This window comes from Drosophila subpulchrella, chromosome 3L (genome assembly GCF_014743375.2).
Source record: "Drosophila subpulchrella strain 33 F10 #4 breed RU33 chromosome 3L, RU_Dsub_v1.1 Primary Assembly, whole genome shotgun sequence".
NCBI lineage: Eukaryota > Metazoa > Arthropoda > Insecta > Diptera > Drosophilidae > Drosophila > Drosophila subpulchrella.
The window spans coordinates 26,343,624-26,366,056 of record NC_050612.1 but is presented as its reverse complement, the minus strand read 5'-3'; the positions used below and the strand labels follow the sequence as shown (position 1 = coordinate 26,366,056).

Here is a 22,433-nt window from a genome sequence, read left to right as displayed (position 1 = left end):
TACAATGTACTTAAATACCGCCAATTCAACTTGATTCGAGCAAAATAACAACATTTTCAAATTAAAAATGTGGGTTTATTTTTAAGAACATTTTCAACTCAGATGAGAACGTCAGAATTTTCTCTGTGTATACCTTCTAAAACTATTATTTTTCATTAAGGTATACCCCTTACAGGGTATTTCATGGTATGTGTTCACCTAAGGCTATAAATCCATTTTAGCATTTTCCATTTTTGACCAATTCCGAACGCTTAAATCAGCTTGGCCAAGTCATTCAAGGGGTCTCATATTGGCTTTGCCATTACACATCTGTCCAATCGATTTACCCCCCTTTACTCTATTATCTCTTGCGCATAAATTCAAATAATCGTTGTATGTTTTGCATGTTAATTATGCACGCTTTGTCTGCGATTCTCTTCGATTGTGATTGGGATTGTGATTCTGTTTTTGGGGGGCTGGCTTTGTCTTCGATGTTTTTAGCTGCAGCTGTTGTTCCACGATGGCTGTTGGTATATGTAGTTGTTGTACTTTCTGCCTTGCTGCTTTATTGTTCTGTTCATGTTTTGCGTATTCAATAAGCGCAAACGGCAATGCCAACACATCCACACACACACATGGTGCCCGACCGACCCCACTTGAAAATCCCGCCTTCTGACCATATAATCCCATCAGCAACACCATCACCACCATTGAACCGCCCCCTACTCAGTGGAATCTATGATTTTGACATTTGTTTTGGAGCTGCTCTGCATGCAAATGACATAGAAGCATTTGCCACTACATAACCGATTGTCAAATGTGTTGAGATGGGTTCTCGGGATGGTCAACTGAAATGCCTACGTTTGTGATTCCTCCAAAAGTAATAATTTTAATAATAATACTAATTAAATAATTATAAATAATAATCTTAGGCTTTGAGAAATACATATTTTGTCTTGTAAATGTATTATTTTTCGAAATATAACTCCATACAATTACATAAATTAAAAAAATAATTTACGAAATGTAATTGCCTTTTAATATTTAAACTTTAAATTGTGGTTAGAGATGCGACAATGATTTTTAGATGGCTTATAACAAGAATTTTAGAATTTTATACTTAAATTTTTCTTTGGAATATAAAAAGAACGTGGAATTTACACTATTACTTTTTCTTGGAATTTTGCACAACAATTTGTTTGCTGCTTTTAATAACAGTGAAAATTATGGGAAAATTTCCATTTCCAATCTCAGCCCAAGGATATACAGTAGCCCCATCCTTCGGGGCAGACAAACACTTATCAAATTATCTTGAGACGAGCAAAAAATATAAGATTGTAAGCTGGTGTTGCCTTCGGGTGGGTCGTTGGAGCGATTTGAGTCTTGTTGCGTGCCAGATAGCCATCAATATGCTTTGGCGATATTTATGAGGCGCGCCCGCAGGATACGGGCTTTAATGATAGCCCAAAACAGGGCACTTAATTTCCCAGTCCCATTCCCAGTCTCTTCGGGCCTTAGGAGCACCACCATATCACCATCGCACCACCGAAACCACCATCGTACAGCAACAGCTCTCAGCTCCTCCGCACACAATCAATAACGATTTGATGAGGGCTCCCTTTTGGCAGCAGGATGCCAGTATCCAATTCACATCCACCTAGGCCATGGCCACTTAATTGTGTGTATACATATGTGTGTAAGAAACGAAAGCGAAATAATAATGAGGGTAATATTGGGCGGTAAAAGGGGGTGAGTAGTGTACTAAAACTGAAACAAAATAAGAAATTGAACCAGCTAACAACTGGAGTATAACAAATTTGCTGTTGTTTTCGTCTTTGTTTCCTTTTTATACTGGCATGGAAGGGTATTATAGTTTTTAAAGAAGTATGTATAATAAACATTGTAAAATACCACGAAACATTGAAAAATACCACGAAAGAATTAGTGGCTACATTTTAATTGATTGCTTAATTTGTAGTATCTGCTTGAAGTTTTAATGGATTTTTAAATGACACTTTTAATTTATGGTTCATATTTCAAATGATTTCATTTGAATAGTTTTAATTGTTAAAGAAGACTAAGTATTTTGTTATTAACCATATTTGTTGTATGCCTGACCTGTATTTAAGATTATTAAATTAGATTTATAAATAAATTAGAAACTATGGACTGTTAAAATATTTACTTGATAAGTATGCTTAAAGTTCAAAGAGTATACCAAAGTATTTTATTTATTCTGGACTGTTCTTAACGTTTTTTTTTGCCTTTGTGTCCGCAACAAAGAAAAGTACCAAGTAAAAACTAAAAGTGGCCACGACTCGTCCTCATCCTTCTTTTTCTCTTGGCCGAAAGTTCCTTTTAATGCGGCCCAAACACGCAAGCCAATTTGTTGTTGCTATTGTGTTTCGTTATTGTTTTTGTTGTTACTGCCCCTTATTTACAACCGTGGAAAACATTTATTCTACTTCTTAGGGTTATCGCCGTTGTTATTGTTTCTGCCGGCATTCATTTCGCCCTGTTTAGTGTGTGTGAAAAAACTAATAAAGGGCAATTTGGGCAATTCAAATTTGATCGTTTGTGGAAATATGTTAGTCGTTTCAACGCTGCGGGCTCTGACTTTTTTTCTTCTAAATTTTTAATACAATTATGACAAGTTTATTGAAATATGCTGGTAAATATTTTTGGTGAGAAGGGTGGTTTGTTTACCCTTGGGCACCCACACCACCTTGAATTTCTGCATATGCTCGCATGTGTACACACAGGAGGACTTAATGGACGCCCACACACGCACACAGACACCCATTTGAGCCATATATCTTTGTTAAGTTAACGCTTTTTCTGGAAATCAAAGTAATGCATAGCCCTGTCATAGCCACGCCCCCAAAGTCGACTAAGGCTGGAAATAAATTGGTAGCTACTAGTGATGGAAATATCCTTGTTACGGAAATACCCTGTAAATAAAAAAAATTATGGGTTAAATAAACTGGGGGTCCCGAAAACTATATTTTTTTTGTATATGTGTATAGAAATATGTGGTTATAATTTAAAACCAATAATAATTAATAAGATACTATTACTTACATAGAAAGATTTTATAGATTATGTTTTACGGCTGGGGTATTGTTCTAATGTTCAGAATTATGTATCTTACGGAAGAATACTTCGATACATTTAAATATTTAACACATATCCAAATGTATTTTATTGCAAAATTAAACAAGCAACACCTTAGTAATAAAAAATGTCGTATATTATTTATTATGACGCGTTGTTTAGCTTAGTTCAAAGGGTATTTCATAAGTCTAAATCTCCTTTAAGTAAGATTTATTGCTGTTGCTATTGTTGTAAAAAGTCATTTCGTTTATTTATGTATTTCTGTATTTTTTCGCTCGCATGGAAGCCTCTTCATAGGTTGCCACGTCGACAGTATCTACGCCAAGGCGCCTCCACAATCTCCACCTTCAACCATTTCCATACTGTCTCTCGCCTCGTTTGACACTGAGCGCTAAAATATTTTGTTTAATTTCAATGCCAGTCACGCATATCCTGCAAAAGGCGCGTTGCTGAGCCTCTAGCACCCCAACTCCCTTTGTTATTCTATTTTTAAAGTTATCCAAACAAATTTCGCCTTGAATATAATTTTTATGATTTTTACAATGTTCTTTACAGTTTAAGTCGCCCCGAGCGATTTCCGGGAAAGCAATAATTACATTGGCCTAGGTGTAAGTGTTGCGTAGTTGCCGCTAGGAATGGAATGCTAATGGAAAATGCCTTCAGCACACCGCCCCCAATCTATCTTTATTTTGAAATTTATGATTTTTAAAATTCCGCCGTCGTCTTCGTTGACGTTTTTCAGTTTTTTTTTTTTCGTCTCGTTGTCGCATGAAGCCAACGCCCAGCAGCTAAACAAAAACAAAAAGGAATTCTATCTTAATGAATTTGACCCCCAGTGTCAATTTAAACTGATTAAATGGCCAGACCCGAGAGCTCAGCCCTCTCATTCGCAGCGAGATGAGGGAAAACAAAAATGGGAACGGTATGAAAAGAGTGTCGTTGGCGGAAATGTTCTCTCTATCTGTTTTTGTTTTTCGTTATTTTTAATTTTGTAATTGAAAATTGAAACATTTTTTGTTTACACATTTTCCAAATACGTTACGATATACATTTATGTGTTTCAACAATGCCAGAAACACAATCCGTGAATCTGCTTTTGGCACGGGAATTCCAAACAATTTACGCACATTTAAATTGAAAAGTCCACACACATTTAGTCGGGTATATTTCGATGGATTTTATATATATAATTTATTCAATTCGGTTCTTGTTTTTAACATTTTTTTCGCTTTACATTTTTGTCACGCAACGAATCTGCGCTAAAGTGCAGATGTGTTTGGGGTGAATTTTATATTTTCTTTTGACTTTTTGAACTCAATTCATGTGAAAATAAGCGGATTTATGTGAATGTACTGGGGAGCAGTATTTTATTTTACTCTTGCCAGAGGCATGCGTTTATTTTAAAAATAAATTTGATGGAAAATATTTGTTCATATTAATCTATAGTAATTTGGTCGAAGTAAAGCGGATCATGCGAATACATGAACTAAGCTATGCTATCAAAATATTATACAAATTTGACTATTTTAAATGGAAAACTAATTTGGGACTGTCAAAAAGTTGAAGGACCGCAGGCTAAATAAAATTGGGGAATATTTTAATAATTTATTTAAGCGAATATTAGTGTGTATAATATCTAATTAGCATTTTTTCTCTTTTACTTTCAGGTATGTTCTACATAAACAATTATTGGGAAATCACGTAAAAACCAAGCTGAAATCATTTAGCTATTTCAACCCTTAGTTAAGTAGGAACATTTAAATGCTATCGGTGAATCTTTAATAACATTTGTATTGTACTGCTTTAAGTGCTTTTTAATAATACTTATTTACTGCCGCCGTTACAAATAGTCGTGGTGCCAAAATGAGGTTCAACATCCTATTGGTTTCTTATAAGTTGTATATGCGGAAATAGCTGCTAGAAAGGTGGAAAATACTGAAAGGGGGGGTCTTGCCTGAGTCATTTACTACGCCTTAATTCTCCGAATTAAAATGCTGTACATGCGGTACGATTGCCATTGCCATTGGTCGCTTAATGAGCAAACTGCTGCCATATCGACATCGTCTGGAGTCTAATTTTAGCTGCCTTTGGCCTCCGACTTTGGGCTGTCGAGGGATCTGGAATAGGCTGTTGTTTCTGCTTCTGTTTAACCATAAGGCTGTGGGGATGATACATATAAATACACTGAGATTTTCTTTGTATAATTCGACGATCACTTTTGAGACTTGGGTTTTAAGCATTTAGTAAAAATCACAGATATTCAAGAGATTTTAAAATTATAGATATATTATGGACAAAGGTAAACATGTAATAAAAGACTTTTATTAAATATTACCATTAAATAATACCTACAGATTCACAGAACTTAAAATCAATCAATCAATTTAAATATTCAAATTTAATAATCCTTCAATGGGACCAACTTGTCAGAGGTTAAGGGTCAAACCTCAAGAGAGTATAAATATTTTGAAAAATCAAATATGATAATGGATCTTTTAAGATTCCCTTATAATAAGATGTATTTTTTTCTGTGTAGTGTAGACAGTCAAAAACGCAGCATGGGGTTGTCTGCTTCAACAGCAGCAGAAAGGCAGAAAAAAGAAAATAAACAGCCGCAAAACCGGGAATAGGGGCTAGCAAAGAGGCAGAGAAAACTTTATTAAAGAGGTAGCCGGAGCTGCGATGGACGAGGAGAACACTCCATACACAATTACGACAAATCCGCAGCTCTCTGGGTACTCGCCGCCACTCGGAATCCCCCAACTCTTGGGTGATAATGCGAACGAACCCCAAAGAACTCAGAGAAACTCGGCTGCTCGGGGATAAAAATAGACAGCAGAAAGGATATTGTAGCAAAGTGGAGGAACTCTGAGTGCCAAAGAAACGCAAAAAGAAAAACTGAGCTGAAAATCAAGAGGAAAAACACGGGCTAAAGGGAAAATCTCTGCAGTCGCCATGTGTTGCATTTCAAAGTGTGTGAGTTATGGGCAGTGGGGGGTAAATGGAATGAAAAACCCCCGAGCTGAAGGAACACTGCCAGATGAGACGACAAATTACAAGATGTCGAGGGGAGACTGTACTATGATGCTATGCACCTGCGAATCAATCAAATTCCAGTGCAGCGAATCAAGCTAACTTCCACTAATTGGAGTCTGTATACGAGGCAACTTGATAACGCGAATTAGGATGTCAGCTCTTTGTTGAATGAGATAGAAATGATACAAATTTACCCGTGTTATTTTTCACAATATATTTATATACATTATAATATATATTTTTAATATGTTAGATATTACTAGTTTATTTTTGACGTTTTTTCGTTCAGTGCTCTTTCGTGTGCATCTGGATAATTCGTTGCTGAATTGCAAGCGATTACCTGGAAATACCATACTCTCATGAGGGTCAAAGGTAATCAAAGTTCAAGTACTTCCCTTATGTAAATGATTGTTGGATAATTAAAATCGACTTCATTTTGGCCCTACAACAAGTCTTCTGCTCCGATTGCATATTTTGCAAGTGCTTTCATATCAGAAATTCCCAAAATATTTGCCATTGCATACATAATACTTGGGAACAGGATGAGGAAAAGCCACAAGGCACAAGTTGAAGACCAAGAATTCCCTTGGCTTGGGTTGGGAAAACATAATTCAAAGGCCAGGATATGCAATACATTTTTAATTGCTTTCGAAGAGATGAGTAGTTTGTTGTGGAGAGAAAGAATGGATCCCGAAACAACCCTAAAGCATATTGAATTCCAATAAGATTAGATAGGGCGGAACAAGAAAAGATTTTTAATTCAGAAAAGTATGTTTTATACGAGTTCACATTTTTTTTGATTTAAAGTTGCATAGGGATATTTAATAGAGTAAAAACTAATAAACTGAACTTTTTACCTACTCCCCTTAGGAATGTACATGTTCATTAAACAAATTCTCCTATTTCTTTTATTTGATGAACCTGTTCTAAAGCTTTTGCCCCAAACTTTATGCTTTATTTATTTAGTTAGACCGTAAACCAAATCTCTGTCTAAACTGCACTTTTTATCATAACAAAAGTTCAATAGTTGTTTTTTCTAGCAAAAATAAAACTTCTTCCTAGTTCTAATCCAAAAAGTTTTGTGTAATTTTCACCAAATTTACTTCCCACTCCGGGGCTGTTTCCATGAAAATAAATTTTAGGTGCTACACTTTAGCTAAAAACAATTTCCATAAAACTCGGGCTGCCTGTTCGCAAGTCTGCCTGTAAAATCCTGTGAAATCCCCAGGACATTTATCAACAGAGGCTGTGCCGGCAGCTTATTATTCTCCGGCCGCATTTCAATGGGAAAATTTTAATTAAGGCTGCGATGGGCGATGGTCGATGGCCTATCGTCTACTCACCACTAAATCTCGAATGTCAATGGGGCTGTGGTCACAAATTTTTGGCCACCAGGAGGCCTCTGCATCCAAAGCCATTTGTAATGGTCCTCGGGGGAGAGATGCAGGAAAGGTGCAAATGCCACGGGCAGGTGTCGTTGTGGCCAACAAAAAATGGAGAAATCCCAGCTCAAAGTTCGCTTCCTGCATTCTCCCCTCGCCCCACATAGTACGTCCCATCTAAAAATGATAAATTATACGAAAAATTTTGCAAACTCCTGAAAATTACGCATTAAATCATGCAGAAAGCAGGAAGAAGTGGGTAAGTCGCCCAGAGGGTCACCAAAGGGTTAAGCAGTGGCAAGTCATTGTATAGTTTACGACTGAGATTTTCCAGTGAAGAAGAGGAAGTGGCGTTTTATCGCTCGCATGAGCTGCAATTTTATTACATTTTTATATTTATTTTTTGTGTGCTTTGTGTTTTATTTGGCCAAAAGGAAAATATTTGTATGCTGTTTCCCTACCGGTCACGTTTGCTTTTTGTGTCGGCTCGTAAATTCGGGCAAACAAACTGCAATTGCACAAGGTGAAACATCAGCCAGCGATGAATATTCCCTCTTCGCCCACAAGAGTTCGGGGCTATTTTGTATTTTCATTATTATTACCAGCCAGCCAGGTGTGGTCGTCTCCTCGTCGTCTCCTCGCTTGGCACATATTTCATGGCTATGATTTACTCCATTGTTCAGGGCTGTTGGCCACCCCAAAGCACAAGCACAACAAACACAGCTCGAGCAGAACAAGTGCCCAGTTTTTGGCAACGCCCCCGCAAACCCCAAGTCCACATCATCATCATCATCATCGGCATCGAAATGTTTGTTTTGGCCCCTTGGACTTGGGTCAAAACTATAGTTAAGACATGAACCTAATTTACTGGCTGAGTGCTTTTCATGCTGTTTGGCCTGGCCATTTGCGGAGAATTTCCAAATGTCTTTATCTCGTTGGCTCTTGTTTCCTTTGAATAGCACTCTTCTTAGACCATAAACCTTGTGAAAGAGACAGAAAGGCTAGCCAATTTTAGAGAAAACTCAACTATACGATTTTATAAGTCCTAAAAAATCTACCACCAACATTTAAGCCAACTCGATAATTGCTTTGGTCACACTAAAAAGCCAAAGATTTATGCAACGCAGATTTTTAATCAATACCAATTTTCTTTACAAATCAAAGTTATACACTAAAAGCAGAGTACCACCAACTGTTAAACCCACTCGTTGAATTTGTGCCCACATTAAAAAGTGAAACCACAACTTTTTATGGCTTCCATTACCACACTACATTATTCGACCCTTTAATTGCTTAACGCTTCGAGTTACAAAATTGGTTGGTTAATTGCCGGGCAACCTGCTGGTTGACCCGTCAGGATGTCAATCGATGGGAATATCCGACGTTCAAAGGCCTTCGCTAACGTTCGCCTAATTGCCAGTAAAGGTAGAGCAAGTGCAAGCAATTTACGTCTTTTTATCAGCCAGTTGTGTGTAGGCTAAACGCACTTCATGTTAGCAGTATCCTTGAGCATCCTTCGAGCAGCCACTTGATATCCAACACACACACCCATAGGGACAGCCGGATAGACACGCTCTTGGTTTTTAATGAAGGCTCATCATCAACAATGTTGGGCCCATCGAGGCAGAGGCACACGAAACGACAAGGTAGGGCTGCTAACCAATTACTTAGTCATTGCAGCCATTAGGGCAAAATAGTCGGGCGGGTTAATTGACACTCTAGGAGGAGGAAAGCCCTACCGAAAACTAGCGCCAGTACTTGCTGGGAGTGCGAATACTGCCGAACGAGGGGAATAGCCCCCTGCGAGTCCTCAGATCCCCATCCACTGGGTCCCCATCACCGCCCTCGCCAGCCCCATCCATTTGATGGCAGGTGAGCTGGTGCTTCTCGATATTGGGATCATAGCAGATACTGTGGCGCCAGAAGGAGGAGGTCAGTTGGAAGTCCACAGCATTGATGGGGGCCAGCATGCAGACCACCACTATCTTGTCGCGGCCCTTTCTCGAGAGCTCGGCATCCTTGCACATTGTTATGAGAACCCGTGAGTGCTCGTTGGGACTCAGGACTCCCCAACGGGGACGGATATTAAACTTGCCGTACACCGTGCTTTGCACCTAGATAAGGAAGGGAAAAGTACATCACTTTGAAATAAAAACTTTAACCTCTGGTTAAGATATATCGAGCACTGCAAATACTTAAAAATTATCGTGTTTTTAAGTAACGAATAGAAATTGTTCATATTATTAGACTCGTAAATCGAATAGGGAAAAGTAAAATTATAAAAACGTTAATCTGAAGAGATCCCCTTAACCTCTGGTTAAAAAATTTATTTACCTTATAGGTGACTGGCTTTTCGGAAACATTTCTTATGTTGACTTCCTGACGGTTGTTGGTTTGTGTGAAGGTTAATGTTCCATTCGGGGAGATTTGTAGAGATTTTGCTGGCGTGTTGCTTAAAATCATTTCGCTATGTAAAATTTTGGAAAACTATTAAAACCTTTATTTAAAATTTGCCTAAAATTATAGGAGACATCAATTAAAATCTGAAATTTACACGAGGATTGTGGGAAACCTTCTGAATTTTGTTGTACCTATAATAATGTACACTTGTTAAAGAGCCTACCTAGTTATAACATAGGAAATGGGAAAGTAAAGAAAGAAGTAAAATAAATATATGTAGGACCTATATTGTAGGCATCTCAATTTTTTATTCAATGATCTATTTTAAATGAAATAAAAACATAAATTAATTTAGAAAGGAATTAGGTTTACCTTTCATGATTCATTTTTAAAATAGGTTTCTACAAACGCTGAAAGGCGGAAATTAAATCCCCTTCTTTGCTTAAATTCCCAACTTAAATCCCTTTGGGTTCTTAGCCCTTCCATGCCTATAGAGCCATAATAATCACCTTTCGGCCACCGCATTGCGGAGGCGCTCCTTTACACACAATTGACCCCGAATGTGTGTGCGGATCCAAGTTGTGGGCCACGTATTAATTACATTTCAACGGTCGCCGCTCAAGCAAATCAGAAAATCCAGTCAGCGCCGCCAGCAACGGCAAAAACCAAACAACAACATTTACGGCCAACAATTTGCTTTCGAAAACAACAAAAGGGGAACACAAGTTCCCACACACTTGAATTTTCAGTTCTGGGCACTGCAGAGGCTTCACAATCCTTGGTCAGTTGAGCATTTTGAGCTTAGCCGGCGCTTAGGCTAAATGACCAACCAGCAGGTAGTAGTACTAGTAGTGGATAGTATGTAGACCAGAACCACGGTGGCAACTACTACAGCAGCAGCAACAACAATAAGCTGTAAAATTAATTGATTTACAAGTGTGAAAATGCGCAGAGCGAGACAGGTGGAAATGCCAGTGGGTCATAACAATAACGCCTGTCGGGGGAAATGGGAAATGAGAATGGAAATGAAAATGAAAACGTACCGTAAGAATGCACACTTAGTTCTAGCTTAGTTCTGTGTATATGGCAATACAGAGAGTGTAAACTACAATCCGCTTAACGGTAATTGCCGCACCACGCCCACATCCCCTAAACCCTTTATTACAGTGAAAGAAAAATATTTTTAATCGAGAATATAACAGTGTAATGTTAAAAAAAGTCATATTATAATCTTTCAATTGTATTTTTGTTTGGGGATGTAAAAATGTACAGAAATATCTAAAGGTGTACGATAAGAAACGTGCTGAAAAGTATGTTATGAAATAGTGGATATAATATTATTACTATTTTATTATTTATTTAAAACCTTTAAAAATTTTTTTCTTTATTATAGCTAGCTTGTTTTCAAAGAATGTTATTAGAAATTAAATTTTTTGTAGACAAAATAATACCAAGTGGATTATTTTTAAGGTTAATTAATTATTTTCCAATTATTTCCCCCTGTGTAGCGTTGTTTTGTCGCGTGCTCTTTAAAGCCAACCTAATGACCCCCGGCCACGCCCACTTCCTGCACCTGCTACATCCATAAATTGCGTGTAATTTTGGATTTCTTGCTGTTTGAATGTTCACAAAGCTCATTTATATTTCATAAACTTAAAGGTTGGCAGGTCGGTAGGTTGTGGGGAGCAATGGGTGTCCGGAAGTAAGCTTTTGTTTTTCAGCCGTTAGTTCCTTCCGCTTCGACTGTTTGTTTATTTGCCTAAGTTCTGTTCAGTTTTGTTAAGTTTTGTTTGTTTGGGCCTTGTTTTGGGGGGCAATTTAAGAAGCTTCTGGGGTCTTTGGGTGTTTTTTTTGTGATCGTATAAAAAACGTTTAAGGTTTCCATTGAAGAGGTCTTTCTCAGAGATTGAATGCGGGAGTTTTCCTGATAAAATGCTCAAAACGCTGGGCGTGGCCAGTGGACAAATATTGTTACTTTGATTGCATTTAATGTCTAAGCGCGCAAATCAATCAATGGCAGCAACAACAACGGACAACGTCTCGATTTCGCTGCAATCGTTGCAATCATGAGAGTCGTTTATTTGTTGCGAAATCACAGTTAAAATGCTGTTCAATTGCCGGTCTAGCTTTTTTTTGGGGGTGATTCAATAGAGACAAGTGAACTCGACTTCATGCGCACTCAGAGAAAAAAGCATGTCCAAAGCAATTATGTTGTACTTATCTGATAAGAAATAAGTGGTCTTGCAATTACCAAGGGTTCATTTCATGGGGGAATGGAATGAATCGTTTATCCAATGTATGTTGAGTACTTAGCTAAATGGAAAAGCAATTAAGATAAACAAAAAAAATGGTATTATTCCTTTTTAGAATTTTAAGAATACTAACTCTAACATATGAAAAATGTAAATTATATATTTTTTTTACCATTATGTAGGATTGCTTTATTTTTTTAAAAGTTCCACATTAATGACAACTTTCGTTGCTTTTGTTCTCTGTGCAATCCCTAAAATATCCACGAACCTGGGAGTAAATGTGCCACTGTAATGTGATATTTCTGACTTGATTGCACTCTTGCACTCTTGGTTCAATTGGCGATTTTCGTTGGGTACTTTATCATTCCGTAAACGATGTCAGCGTAGAAATAAAATTGGCCGCTCGATAATATCGCTATCCAATTAAAAGGGGAAAACTGGGAAAGTGCAGCTGAACATCAAACATGCTGAGTGGCCGTACTTCTTAGGAGGCCACGTATTTAGCATGGGTTTCGCATCATTTCAAATGATATTTTCTACTTCAGCCCTTTGGACACGCTTTCATGATGCCTGTTAGCCCATGAAAGAAGCCACATCAAAAAATACATGCTTAAGCGAAATAAAAGTAAAGTTTATCTGCTTTTCGTTTTTTGTTTTAGTCTGTGATGTTTTTTTTTGATGTTGCGCCAATTGACAGGGCCTTTAATTTCTTTGGCTTTTTTCCTCCCATTGCTCTTTATTTTCGGTTTTTTATTTTCTTAGGTCTTGTCAACGCATCGTTCGGCTGCCATAATTCAAGTCTTTCTGTCTGTTGGTGGCACGCCGTTTGCATAGCCAAACATTTGCTCTTAAATAAAAATTTATTTGGTATTTGTGCGAGTTTTTTCACTCACTTTTTGCCTTGTTTATTGACAAGTTGAGAGGAACGTGAAGATCTCTACTTCGCTTTTTGTTTTAGGTATTTACTTTTATTTCGTATTTTTTTTGGACTCTTTGTGTGCTTTTGGATATTTGTCTTCATTTATTTTTATTGATTTTTGTGCTACTGCCCAGGGTTTTCGGTGCTGATTTAGTACCTATATGTACCATGGTAGACAGCGAGTGGTCAATGGCCAATTTCGTTTTCATTTGCTAAGCCAGTGAGTAATCACAATGCATTTATCTATCGACCTTTCGCACACTTTCCCCTCCACCCACACAGCACAGTAGCTTTTCAATTATTTAATTTTCCGCTCACGTTTTGTTAGTTTTTCACGTAGTTTTTCATTGGCCCTCAAGCTAAATGCGACAAAAGGAAAATCCCAACGAAATTTGGCGATAAAAATCTTCGAATAAGAAGCGAACCGAAAGTGCATCTTCAACTCTCGGAGGCGGCGACATTCTCACGTTTCCATTGGCATTAAGGTTTAGTTGATCGCCTTCGCCATTTAAAGGCGAAGAGGGTTTTGCGAAATGCACTCGGATTTATTTTATAATATTTAAAATCAAGATCTTGAAAATATGCTAATGAAATGTTGAAAATCTTCTAGATGTTATTTTGTTTCTGTATTTCAATCGTAATTACCACACACTTTTGCTTAGTTAAAAAAATAAAACTATTAAAAAAAATTCAAAAAAATCTTTATTTGGATCCTAATTGTTTTAACCAAATTGATTGCTTATAATATGTTTTTTTTTAACCGACCATAAAAGTAGTTACTATTTTATGGCGTTTTTTCCAAGTGTATGTGTGGGTGTGTGCTACTTTTTCCCATTCACTCGCTTCCATGCTTCATTTGGCAAAGCTGCAAGGCAATTGATGACAGACTCGGAGTCGGAGTTTTGACTTTAGGTAAGGCAGCACAAATTCCATTTAAATGGCAAACCAGTCCTCAGCTGTAGCATCATCATCATCAACCCAGCCGTGATGCATCTTCAGGTTGGGCCATTAACAACTATGGAAAATGCTATGTGGGCAGCCCAGTGACACACTAAAGTGGCACCCAAGAAAGCGGCAAAAAAAATCGTATTTTTTATATTAAAAAAAAAAATACAGAAAATGTCTGCACGAGGTAACAGAAACCGCATTTAAATGCCGGGTTGCAGTTCAAGTTTCGCTTTTGGTTTTTGCAGATGCGCTGGGATCCAACTCGTCCCCTTGTTTACCCCTTCCATATATCCCCGATTTTTCAACCAACCGGTTTTATGGCTTAGTCAAGCCAGCCTAGGGCCATCTATTCTTCTCGCTTTTATTTTTTTTTTTCATTCCTGGTTGGGTTTTTGCCTTTCCCGTTGCCAAACGTTTTGCCGTTGTTGTGGATATTGCTGCTGTAGGCACCTGCATTTGACGTTTTAGGTTTACCGTTTTGCAGTGGCAGTTTTCCACTGCTAACCTGGTCAGTTATTGCCCACTGCTCCCCCTGGCCGCCCTGCCGAGGCAGTAATTTCATTCATAAAGTTGGCTTTCCATTCGTTTCGTAACTTTAAGGTTAAACCCCCAAATTGGTCAAGCAATTTCAGAAAGTTCGGCTAAAGGGTTATCAACAAAAGTTTTTATGGGGGTTTTATTTTTTTATATTTGTTGTACACCACCCTTTTTTAATTTTTTTAAATTTTAAAGCACCTGAATCAATTTAGGTCGAATTTCTCAATGTCATGTCAAGATTATAGTTTATGATCTGAAAGAGAAAGTTAGCAGGAACTTAAATTGTTCTTAAAGAGTTTTGACCATAAATAGTATCATGATATAGGGAAATTTAATTTTTTATCGAAAAAACAACGACAAAAGTTAACCAGACATTGAGAAATCGGGTCTAAGTAAGCAAATAATGTATAAATTCATAATTTCTTTGTGTTAACATTTTAAAAATCTTTAGAGGAGGTAGCCCTAGAAATTTACACCTGCATTTTACCAATTAAAAATTTATCTCTTAATAATTTACCCAAAACTACGAAAAATTCTGACGGTATGAAAGGACCTTGTTATTTTATCAGGATAATTGAATGAATAAGTGTAGCAATTTACCATTCCTTTCCATACCAAAATTTCCAAAGAACCATATTTAAATAATGGGATTCTCAAATGGTAATTTTATCCTTGACTAGCGACGTGTTTCAGAGCCGTGAGCTGAGCCTTAATTATAGGCAAGCAGCAGCAGCAGCGCGGCTTATTGCATTACAGTGCTCATTACGTATACGAGACGTGTGACGCGCTTTTCATTAATTTTCCACCCAACCCACCCATTCTATACTGTGCCACGGGATGTGATGATGTAGTGTTTGTCTTGGCATTTTGTGTATTTTGAAATAAATTTCCGTTCTGTTGATTTGCGAACAGATGCACACTAACACACCCACGCCAGTATTTGTATCTTGTAGCTCTCGTTGCTGCAATTTCAGAGCCATAGCAATTTCTGCAGTCATATTACATGTCACAACACAACCCCCTCGCACCTGAACTTCCTCTTACACTTCAACACGCTTTCGCTGTAATTTCCTGTTGGCAAAAACTGAAAACTGACAGAGGCAGCAAGGCTCTTTGGTATTTGTAGTGTGTAGAGTGTCCTAATTTACACAAGGACTGGTCTCCATCCCAGTTTAATATCCTTAGCTGGCAATTGCCATGTAAATTGATTTGGCACGTTCTGCATTTTGCTTTCCGTTTGCAATTATAGTGATGTGACCTTAGGCCAGGCCAAAAAAAGCCAAAAACAACTTGACCGGATCTCAGATCTCACCAAAATAGGCAGTGACATATTGCCCTGACATCGATATAATACTTTCCAAAATGTAATCTGGTCGACGGACGTGACCTGCATCGACCCACTTGCCAGTTATCCCGCCCAATTGGGCAATCAGCAAAAATCAGTAGAAGTTAAATAAAATACAGCCAGAGCCCAAAGAGACCCAAACAATCGGTTGGCGCGTGTTAGGCAAATTTTCAATTTCAATTGGTAACGTTTAATTGGCATTCGCGGCATGAGCCAGGCGGCCAAGTTGGCCCGGCTTTTTTTTTTTAACGAGCGTCGCCCCAAATTTGCCATTGCAGCGTAGACCAAAATTGGCGCTTCGATCGCCTGAATTGCGTCAGCGATTGAGCAATTGGTCAAATGCCTTCTGACTGTGTCAGGTTCAAAAACTTGGGAGTCAGCCTAGGAATACGTTATGGGTAATGGTAATGGTAATGGTAATGCTAATCGAAACGGACGCACATGGCCAAAAAGACTTCTGTTGAAGGAAAGTACGCAGTCAAAGACCACGAAAAAAATCAACAAAATTTCACTCGCCATTCACGTCACGGTTTATTAATATTCCGTTGATGTAATGCGACTGAAACCGCACACATTATTTATATATAATTTGGTTTGACTTCTGACAAGTGTGGCAGGCTTTCGGGTTTGTTTAGTTTCTGTCTAAATATTTTGGTTCAATTTAAGATAACATTAGTCAACAAAAATGAGAAGAAATAGTGCAAGAAACTGAAGATCAAAGTGGAATTTTCAAGATCTATGATATAAAAGTACAAAATACATTTTAAAATATTTGTTTTAGGAATAAAATGGAAGGGGTTTTGAGCTAATGAATATATTGGATGCCTGTATTTTGATATATTGCCCCCATAAAAATAGACAATTTTTTCTGTCCGCCAGTGTAATTATATTTCACTCACTTTTCCAGCTTTGCTTCTTTTTGAAATGCATTTCCCAGCGTGATTTTTTTAGGCTTCCCCCACAAATATTTGCGCCCATTTTTCTTTCATTATTTATGTTTTTCGAGGTATATGTATCATAATTTTTTTTTTTTTTGCGGCGCCCATCAATCACCAGTTGTGGAATGTGTGACACACTTAAGCGTAACGCATACGCAGCGTGTGCTGCCAAAATGCAATATATTTAATGAGAATGGAAAATTGCTCTAATATTTTTTTTTGTATTTATTTTTTCTTTGCATTGAACTGCCGAAAAATCGCTGGTAGACAAAACGCTTCAAAAGCGGGCACTTGAATGCGCAGCGAGCGAAATTGTTGCAAAATGGAAACGTAAAGTGTTTTGTTGAAAATTCTCCAAAAACAACAGAGGCGAATGTAAACAAAACGCGATGGCAGTTGGCGCTGGCCCCAGTCAATAAAACAGTGCCAGCTGCCTCTTGTTTTTTCTGTTTTTTTCTTTCTGCAGAGTAACTACAAATGCAAATTGCCAGGGCCGCAGTGCCGAACGAAATATTTGCCATGTAAATATGGCCCCAAAAAATAAAAAATATATATTTATAAAAAGAATACTTTTCGTCCTGGCCTCTGCTACTGCTCTCTGTTCAAGAGCAATTAAATGAAAAATATTTGCAAATGCAGCGAAGTATTTGCTTCAAGAGCCTGTGACCCAAAGGCCTCGCCCTCGCAAATGGTTGACAGAAAATTATGAAAACTTATTGGGAGTTGTTTAAGATAGAAAAGTTTTTGAAAGGAAAACTTTAGACGGTCGCAGACACATACGCAGACTCATTAAGAGAGGATGGTTGTGGTTCTCAAGTGCAAGTCAGCACATTCCCTACGTCAGAAGCTGTCGTAAAAACAGGGAAAATCAGGAAAAGCAGAGGGAAAACATTTTCATTGGCACAACAGAATGAATTTTCATACAAATTTTTATGTAAATTTAACATGACAAGTTTTTTTTCTATACGTACACGCTGTTTATATACATATATACACGGGTTTTAGAGTGCGCATATATCATGGGTTGGCCAACGTGGCGGATGAGCAACATGAGCACCAATTTGCACAGCAACGGATTATGTCACAAGATTGGGGGTGGGGTTGGGGGGATCTTCAGGGCATAGATACTTGCACCTCGCCGACTTGTCATTTGTGGCTTGCATTTAATTAACAAGCTAATTTTTCAAAGCGCAAATCGCCAAGAAGCCGAAACAGAACGCACACAAATATGACGACTGCAATTTGATGGCCTGTGCCAAAAGAAATATAAATAAAATAACCAAAACATTGATATATGCTTACGGCGCGTTGAAATAGCTGCTTTTATAGCTTATGCCTGCCAAGATAGATGAACTGTGTCCATCGCGATGAAATAGTTGAACGTCTGGGTGTTTTAAAATCGTTTTTGGGTATTTTTAACATGCAGCGCTAATTAAACGAACTAAACACTAAACTAAAACAGGGGCACACATTATTCAGCATGTTCTTGCAAGCAAATGTCAGGTTTTCCTAATTGAAAAGCACAAATTTTTGGCAGTATTTAGCATTTAAATCATACCACTTACCTGCATTTCTGTGACATTTGCATTAAATCGCAAAATTAATAACCATTTCATGTAAGCAGCTGGGCCAGAAGGGAAAACATATTAAAATGCCACTCACACGATAAGCTGCGTTCTTTCCATTTTGGCACCCAAATAGCTACAAAAAAATTTCAGAAAAAGTTTCCTTTTGCCTTAACATGTGAGCGTATATATGAATTTAGCCAACAACCAACAATAAGCTGCAAATTTTGCATATTTCATAGCTGCTGACAGAGGTTGGGCCTGGAAATCCGGGCGAGACAAGCCAAATAATGGCAAAAATTTATACAAATAAAACTGACAATTTAAAGCGCATTTTGTTATCCCTCCCCTTCACCCTGCTAAAAACCCAACGAAATCCTGGCCCACATCCTGACTGCCTGTCTGTGTCCTTTGTCTAACCAAGAGCTTAATACGAAAAGCTCTGGACCAGCTCCCGATGGGGTTACCACCTGGAAAATAAACTACCTGGATTTAATTTTGCACTTTTACGGCACGCCCAGACACACACAAAAATAGGAAAATGCTTAGGTGGAGGGGAAAATGAAGAGGGAGGGGAAGCCCCAGTAGTATGAAAAGTGTCTTCGTGGAAAAACTAATACTCATAATGTTCATTTTTAATGTGCACTCGAAAACGTTGTTCTTATTGTTAGGTTACAAAGGGTGGTAAAATTTAAAAAATATCGTTGTTTTAATAAATTTATTCAAAAGACTTAAGATGTAATAAAGTTCTTAGAACCTAAAGTTTCCTAAATATTCATATTTGATCATTCAATTAGCTTTAATCATTTTAAAAAGTTTTTTAAGGTTTGGCTAAAGTACAGAAACAATGTAATGCTTCTGTTTTATTTTAGAAATGTTCCTTATTATATTTTATGTTCATAAATGGAACTTAGAGTTTATAGAGTTATTGTTGTTATTATAGGCTTTTCGGTCTGGAAAGGTTAATGCAAACAGGCTTGCTAATTATGGTTGCGAATGGGATATATTCCAATCCTTAGACCAAATAATCTCCATATTATATAATCTCCAATGCAAATACTTTTCATAATATTTTTTATGAAAGATTTTGGTATATTATAATACGCATTTTTAAGTATTTTTATGGGCGAACAATGTACATAGTATTTTTGTAAATCAATTTTCTGAGTGAATATCTCAAAGTGTAATATGGGGGTACTTACACTTTTACGACCATTACTAATCCATAAACCCATATCTCTCTCTCTGCTTCTCTTTCCCCCTTCTCTCTTTCTGATTTCTTTTCTGGAAATGCAGCACATGGTGCAGGCGGGCGTGGCGCCTTTCCCGGGCGCTCCGGCCGGCTATGCCGCTGCACCGAATCCCGCTGCAGCGGCTGTTGCAGCAGCTGCCGCCGCCCAGCAGCAACAGCAGGCCCAACAACAACAACAGCAGCAGCAGCAACAGCAGCAGGCGGCCCAACAGCAGCAGCAACAACAACAGGTGGCCGGAGGACCGCCCACCGCTGCCGACAGTTTGTCAATGGCGGTGGCGGCGGCGGCTGCCAAACAGGCTGCCGATCCAGTGACCCAAATGAAAACGGGTAATGGCGAGGCCGCAGGATCTGCCAACAACAACAATAATAACAACACAGCTGGGGCGGCAGGAGCGCCAGGATCCGCCGGAGGATTGACCACAGAATATTCAACTGGCTGTGGGGGCGGCGGTGCATCAACGGCCAATCCGGTGGTGGTGGCCACCAGTGTTTCCGACGTTGTCAATGCCTCGCTGTACATGCAACAGAAGGTGAGTTTGCCTGGATAATTGTTTGACCTTTCCCACCTATTTCCCATCCCCCCCCCCCTCCCACACACTCATCAACCCACTCTGTGTTTGTTTGTGCGTTTGATATGCATTTGTAGCTGTGTTTGGTTTTTGGCTTTCGGGTTCGCTTCGGTTTGGTCTGCTTTGGTTTATAGCCCTGCTTTGATTCGGTTACGCACACTCAATACACAGATGCCGGCACACACAAGTACATTGCCAGTAAAGCTACACTGAACAAAAATGTTAACCAACTCATCCCTAAACAGAAAAATACTTAACTACCTAACTGAGAGAAACATATTTCTTTTAAAACATATTAAATAGATTTCTTTAAAATTTGTGTTGGTAGTGGTCTGTATTTTTAGTTTTTTCTTTAATATATCTTGTTGTTCTTAAAAAAAAAAAAACTTTAATTGGCAAACCTATTTAAAAACATCCTTTTTTTAAAGCAAAGAAACCAATTCATCACATATTTTACAGATAATTTTAACTACTTTTAAAAAGGGTAGGTTTTCTTTTTTTTTTGGTCTAAAAACTATTTTACCTATATTAGATTTTTATTTTAATATATATGAAAGCTCCTAACGACAAACTATTAATATTTTTACATTTTGTAAAGTATTTATGTATAGTATGATTTTATCGGGAGTTGTCATTTAAGATAGATTAGATAAAGATAATGCAATAATTTTAACATGATTATGTCCAAATAATCAAGATAAGAAAATAAGTTAAATATTTTTTATTTTTGCAACATGATATCTTACAATATTTTATCTCAGTGTAGGCCAGGGCATACAAATAGAGGCCGTGCTTGATATCGCTGCTGCACCTGTTCATGTTTAGTCAGTATTTTTTGTTGGTGTGAGCGCTTTGCTTTTACATTTTTAATTGCAGCGAGCAGCACAGAGAAAAGTGCCAACAGCAAGCAACACTCACGCACTATGGCATCCTCATGCACACACACAAAGACACCCGTACACACACACATTCACCTGTCTCATCTGCATTTGTGTTTGTGCTGGTCCTTTCTGTAGCATACTTTTAGTGGCTGGTCGCCCTCGCTTTTCATTTGACCCTGAAGCTGGGCTTCAGTATGCTTTGTAGTTTATTGTTTCTCGCTTCTAATTAAAAATTGACTTTAGCACCCACGTTAACAAATATGTGCAAGGGTTTTCCTAGAATTTCCCTCAAATCAGTTGCATCCCAAATTATATATATTTTACCAACTTTGCGTAGAGCAAAACTAAAATGTTTTCAACAGAGAAAGTCGAGATGGAACATTTTTTGGGGATTCGGCAGTTTTTGGTCTAACAAAGTTTAAATAAATACTAGAGGTATTTGACCAAGAGATATTTGCTTATGGAAATTGATTCGTGCATTTCAATAATTAAACAGAAGAGAGCATTTGGTGTATTTTGCATATAGTAGAAAGTACATTTGTGCCTTGCAGGTGTAATAAATAATCAAATATTGAATTAACTGGACAATATATGGTTTGTGCTTTTGTTGTTTTTCAACCTTTGACCGGCTATATATTTTGCGTAGTTCACAATTAATTAAATAATGTGTTCTTATATGCGCACAATACGCACACGCCACATAGAACAATATTAAATCACACACTATGATTAGTTCCATTGTATTTGTTGCTGTCGTTGGCTTGGCCTTCGGCAAAATTCTCCGAAAATGTCAATTAATTTTATACTTGCACATGGTTAGAGAATTTAATATGCTTATTTATGTTGGACAAAAGTCGGTGGTTATAGAAAGTAAATGAGGTGAAAAATGTTCAGTAATCTTAAATATTAAATCCAAGACTTAAGTCACTTCAATGTGCACTAAATCTTAGGATTTAGTCACTTGAGTGTGCACAAACACCGGTCAGCAGAATAGCATTTGTTTCCACTTGTCTCAACTTTCAATTACTCAGAAAATTTCATTCAATCAAATGTTTATCAATATTAATTGGCCAAGGAAAAACAAATGCAAAAGCTGTCAGAACTCGACATACATATAAAGCAAACGTAAATCATAAATAAAGGAAAAGAAAAACAGAGAAGCTCAGAGAAGGGATTTAAGACAAATAGAAATGTTCTTTTGTGATTTAAAATTAAGGACAAAATGTATGTTTTTAGAGAAGGTGATAGAGATAATAATATACAATATGATTTTAAAATATTATTAACAGTATTCTTTAGTTTAGTTACTTGTT

At 37.6% G+C, this 22,433-nt stretch overlaps 2 protein-coding genes across 35 annotated transcripts in view; one reads left to right on the top strand and one right to left on the bottom strand.

Moving 5' to 3' along the window:
* Positions 1-22,433, top strand: part of LOC119553672 (sex determination protein fox-1) — a 126,217-nt gene that overhangs the window by 79,476 nt on the left and 24,308 nt on the right. For 33 of the 34 annotated variants that reach the window (XR_005219779.1, XR_005219778.1, XR_005219775.1 and 30 more), the window contains exon 3: positions 19,712-20,200. The exons of the other annotated variant lie outside the window; for it this stretch is intronic. Coding sequence is in view for 27 of the 33 variants with exons in the window: in XM_037864203.1 (XP_037720131.1) it covers positions 19,712-20,200 (489 nt within the window). In the remaining 6 variants the exon portion in view is untranslated. The remainder of the gene's footprint in view (positions 1-19,711; positions 20,201-22,433) is intronic. 34 annotated transcript variants of the gene reach the window in all.
* On the bottom strand, positions 8,765-10,099 carry LOC119553674. The gene is made up of 2 exons (XM_037864217.1): positions 9,846-10,099; positions 8,765-9,625 (listed from the first exon to the last, which is right to left on the bottom strand). The coding sequence occupies exons 1-2, from the start codon at positions 9,972-9,974 to the stop codon at positions 9,257-9,259; spliced, it is 498 nt and encodes a 165-aa protein (XP_037720145.1). The 5' UTR covers positions 9,975-10,099; the 3' UTR covers positions 8,765-9,256.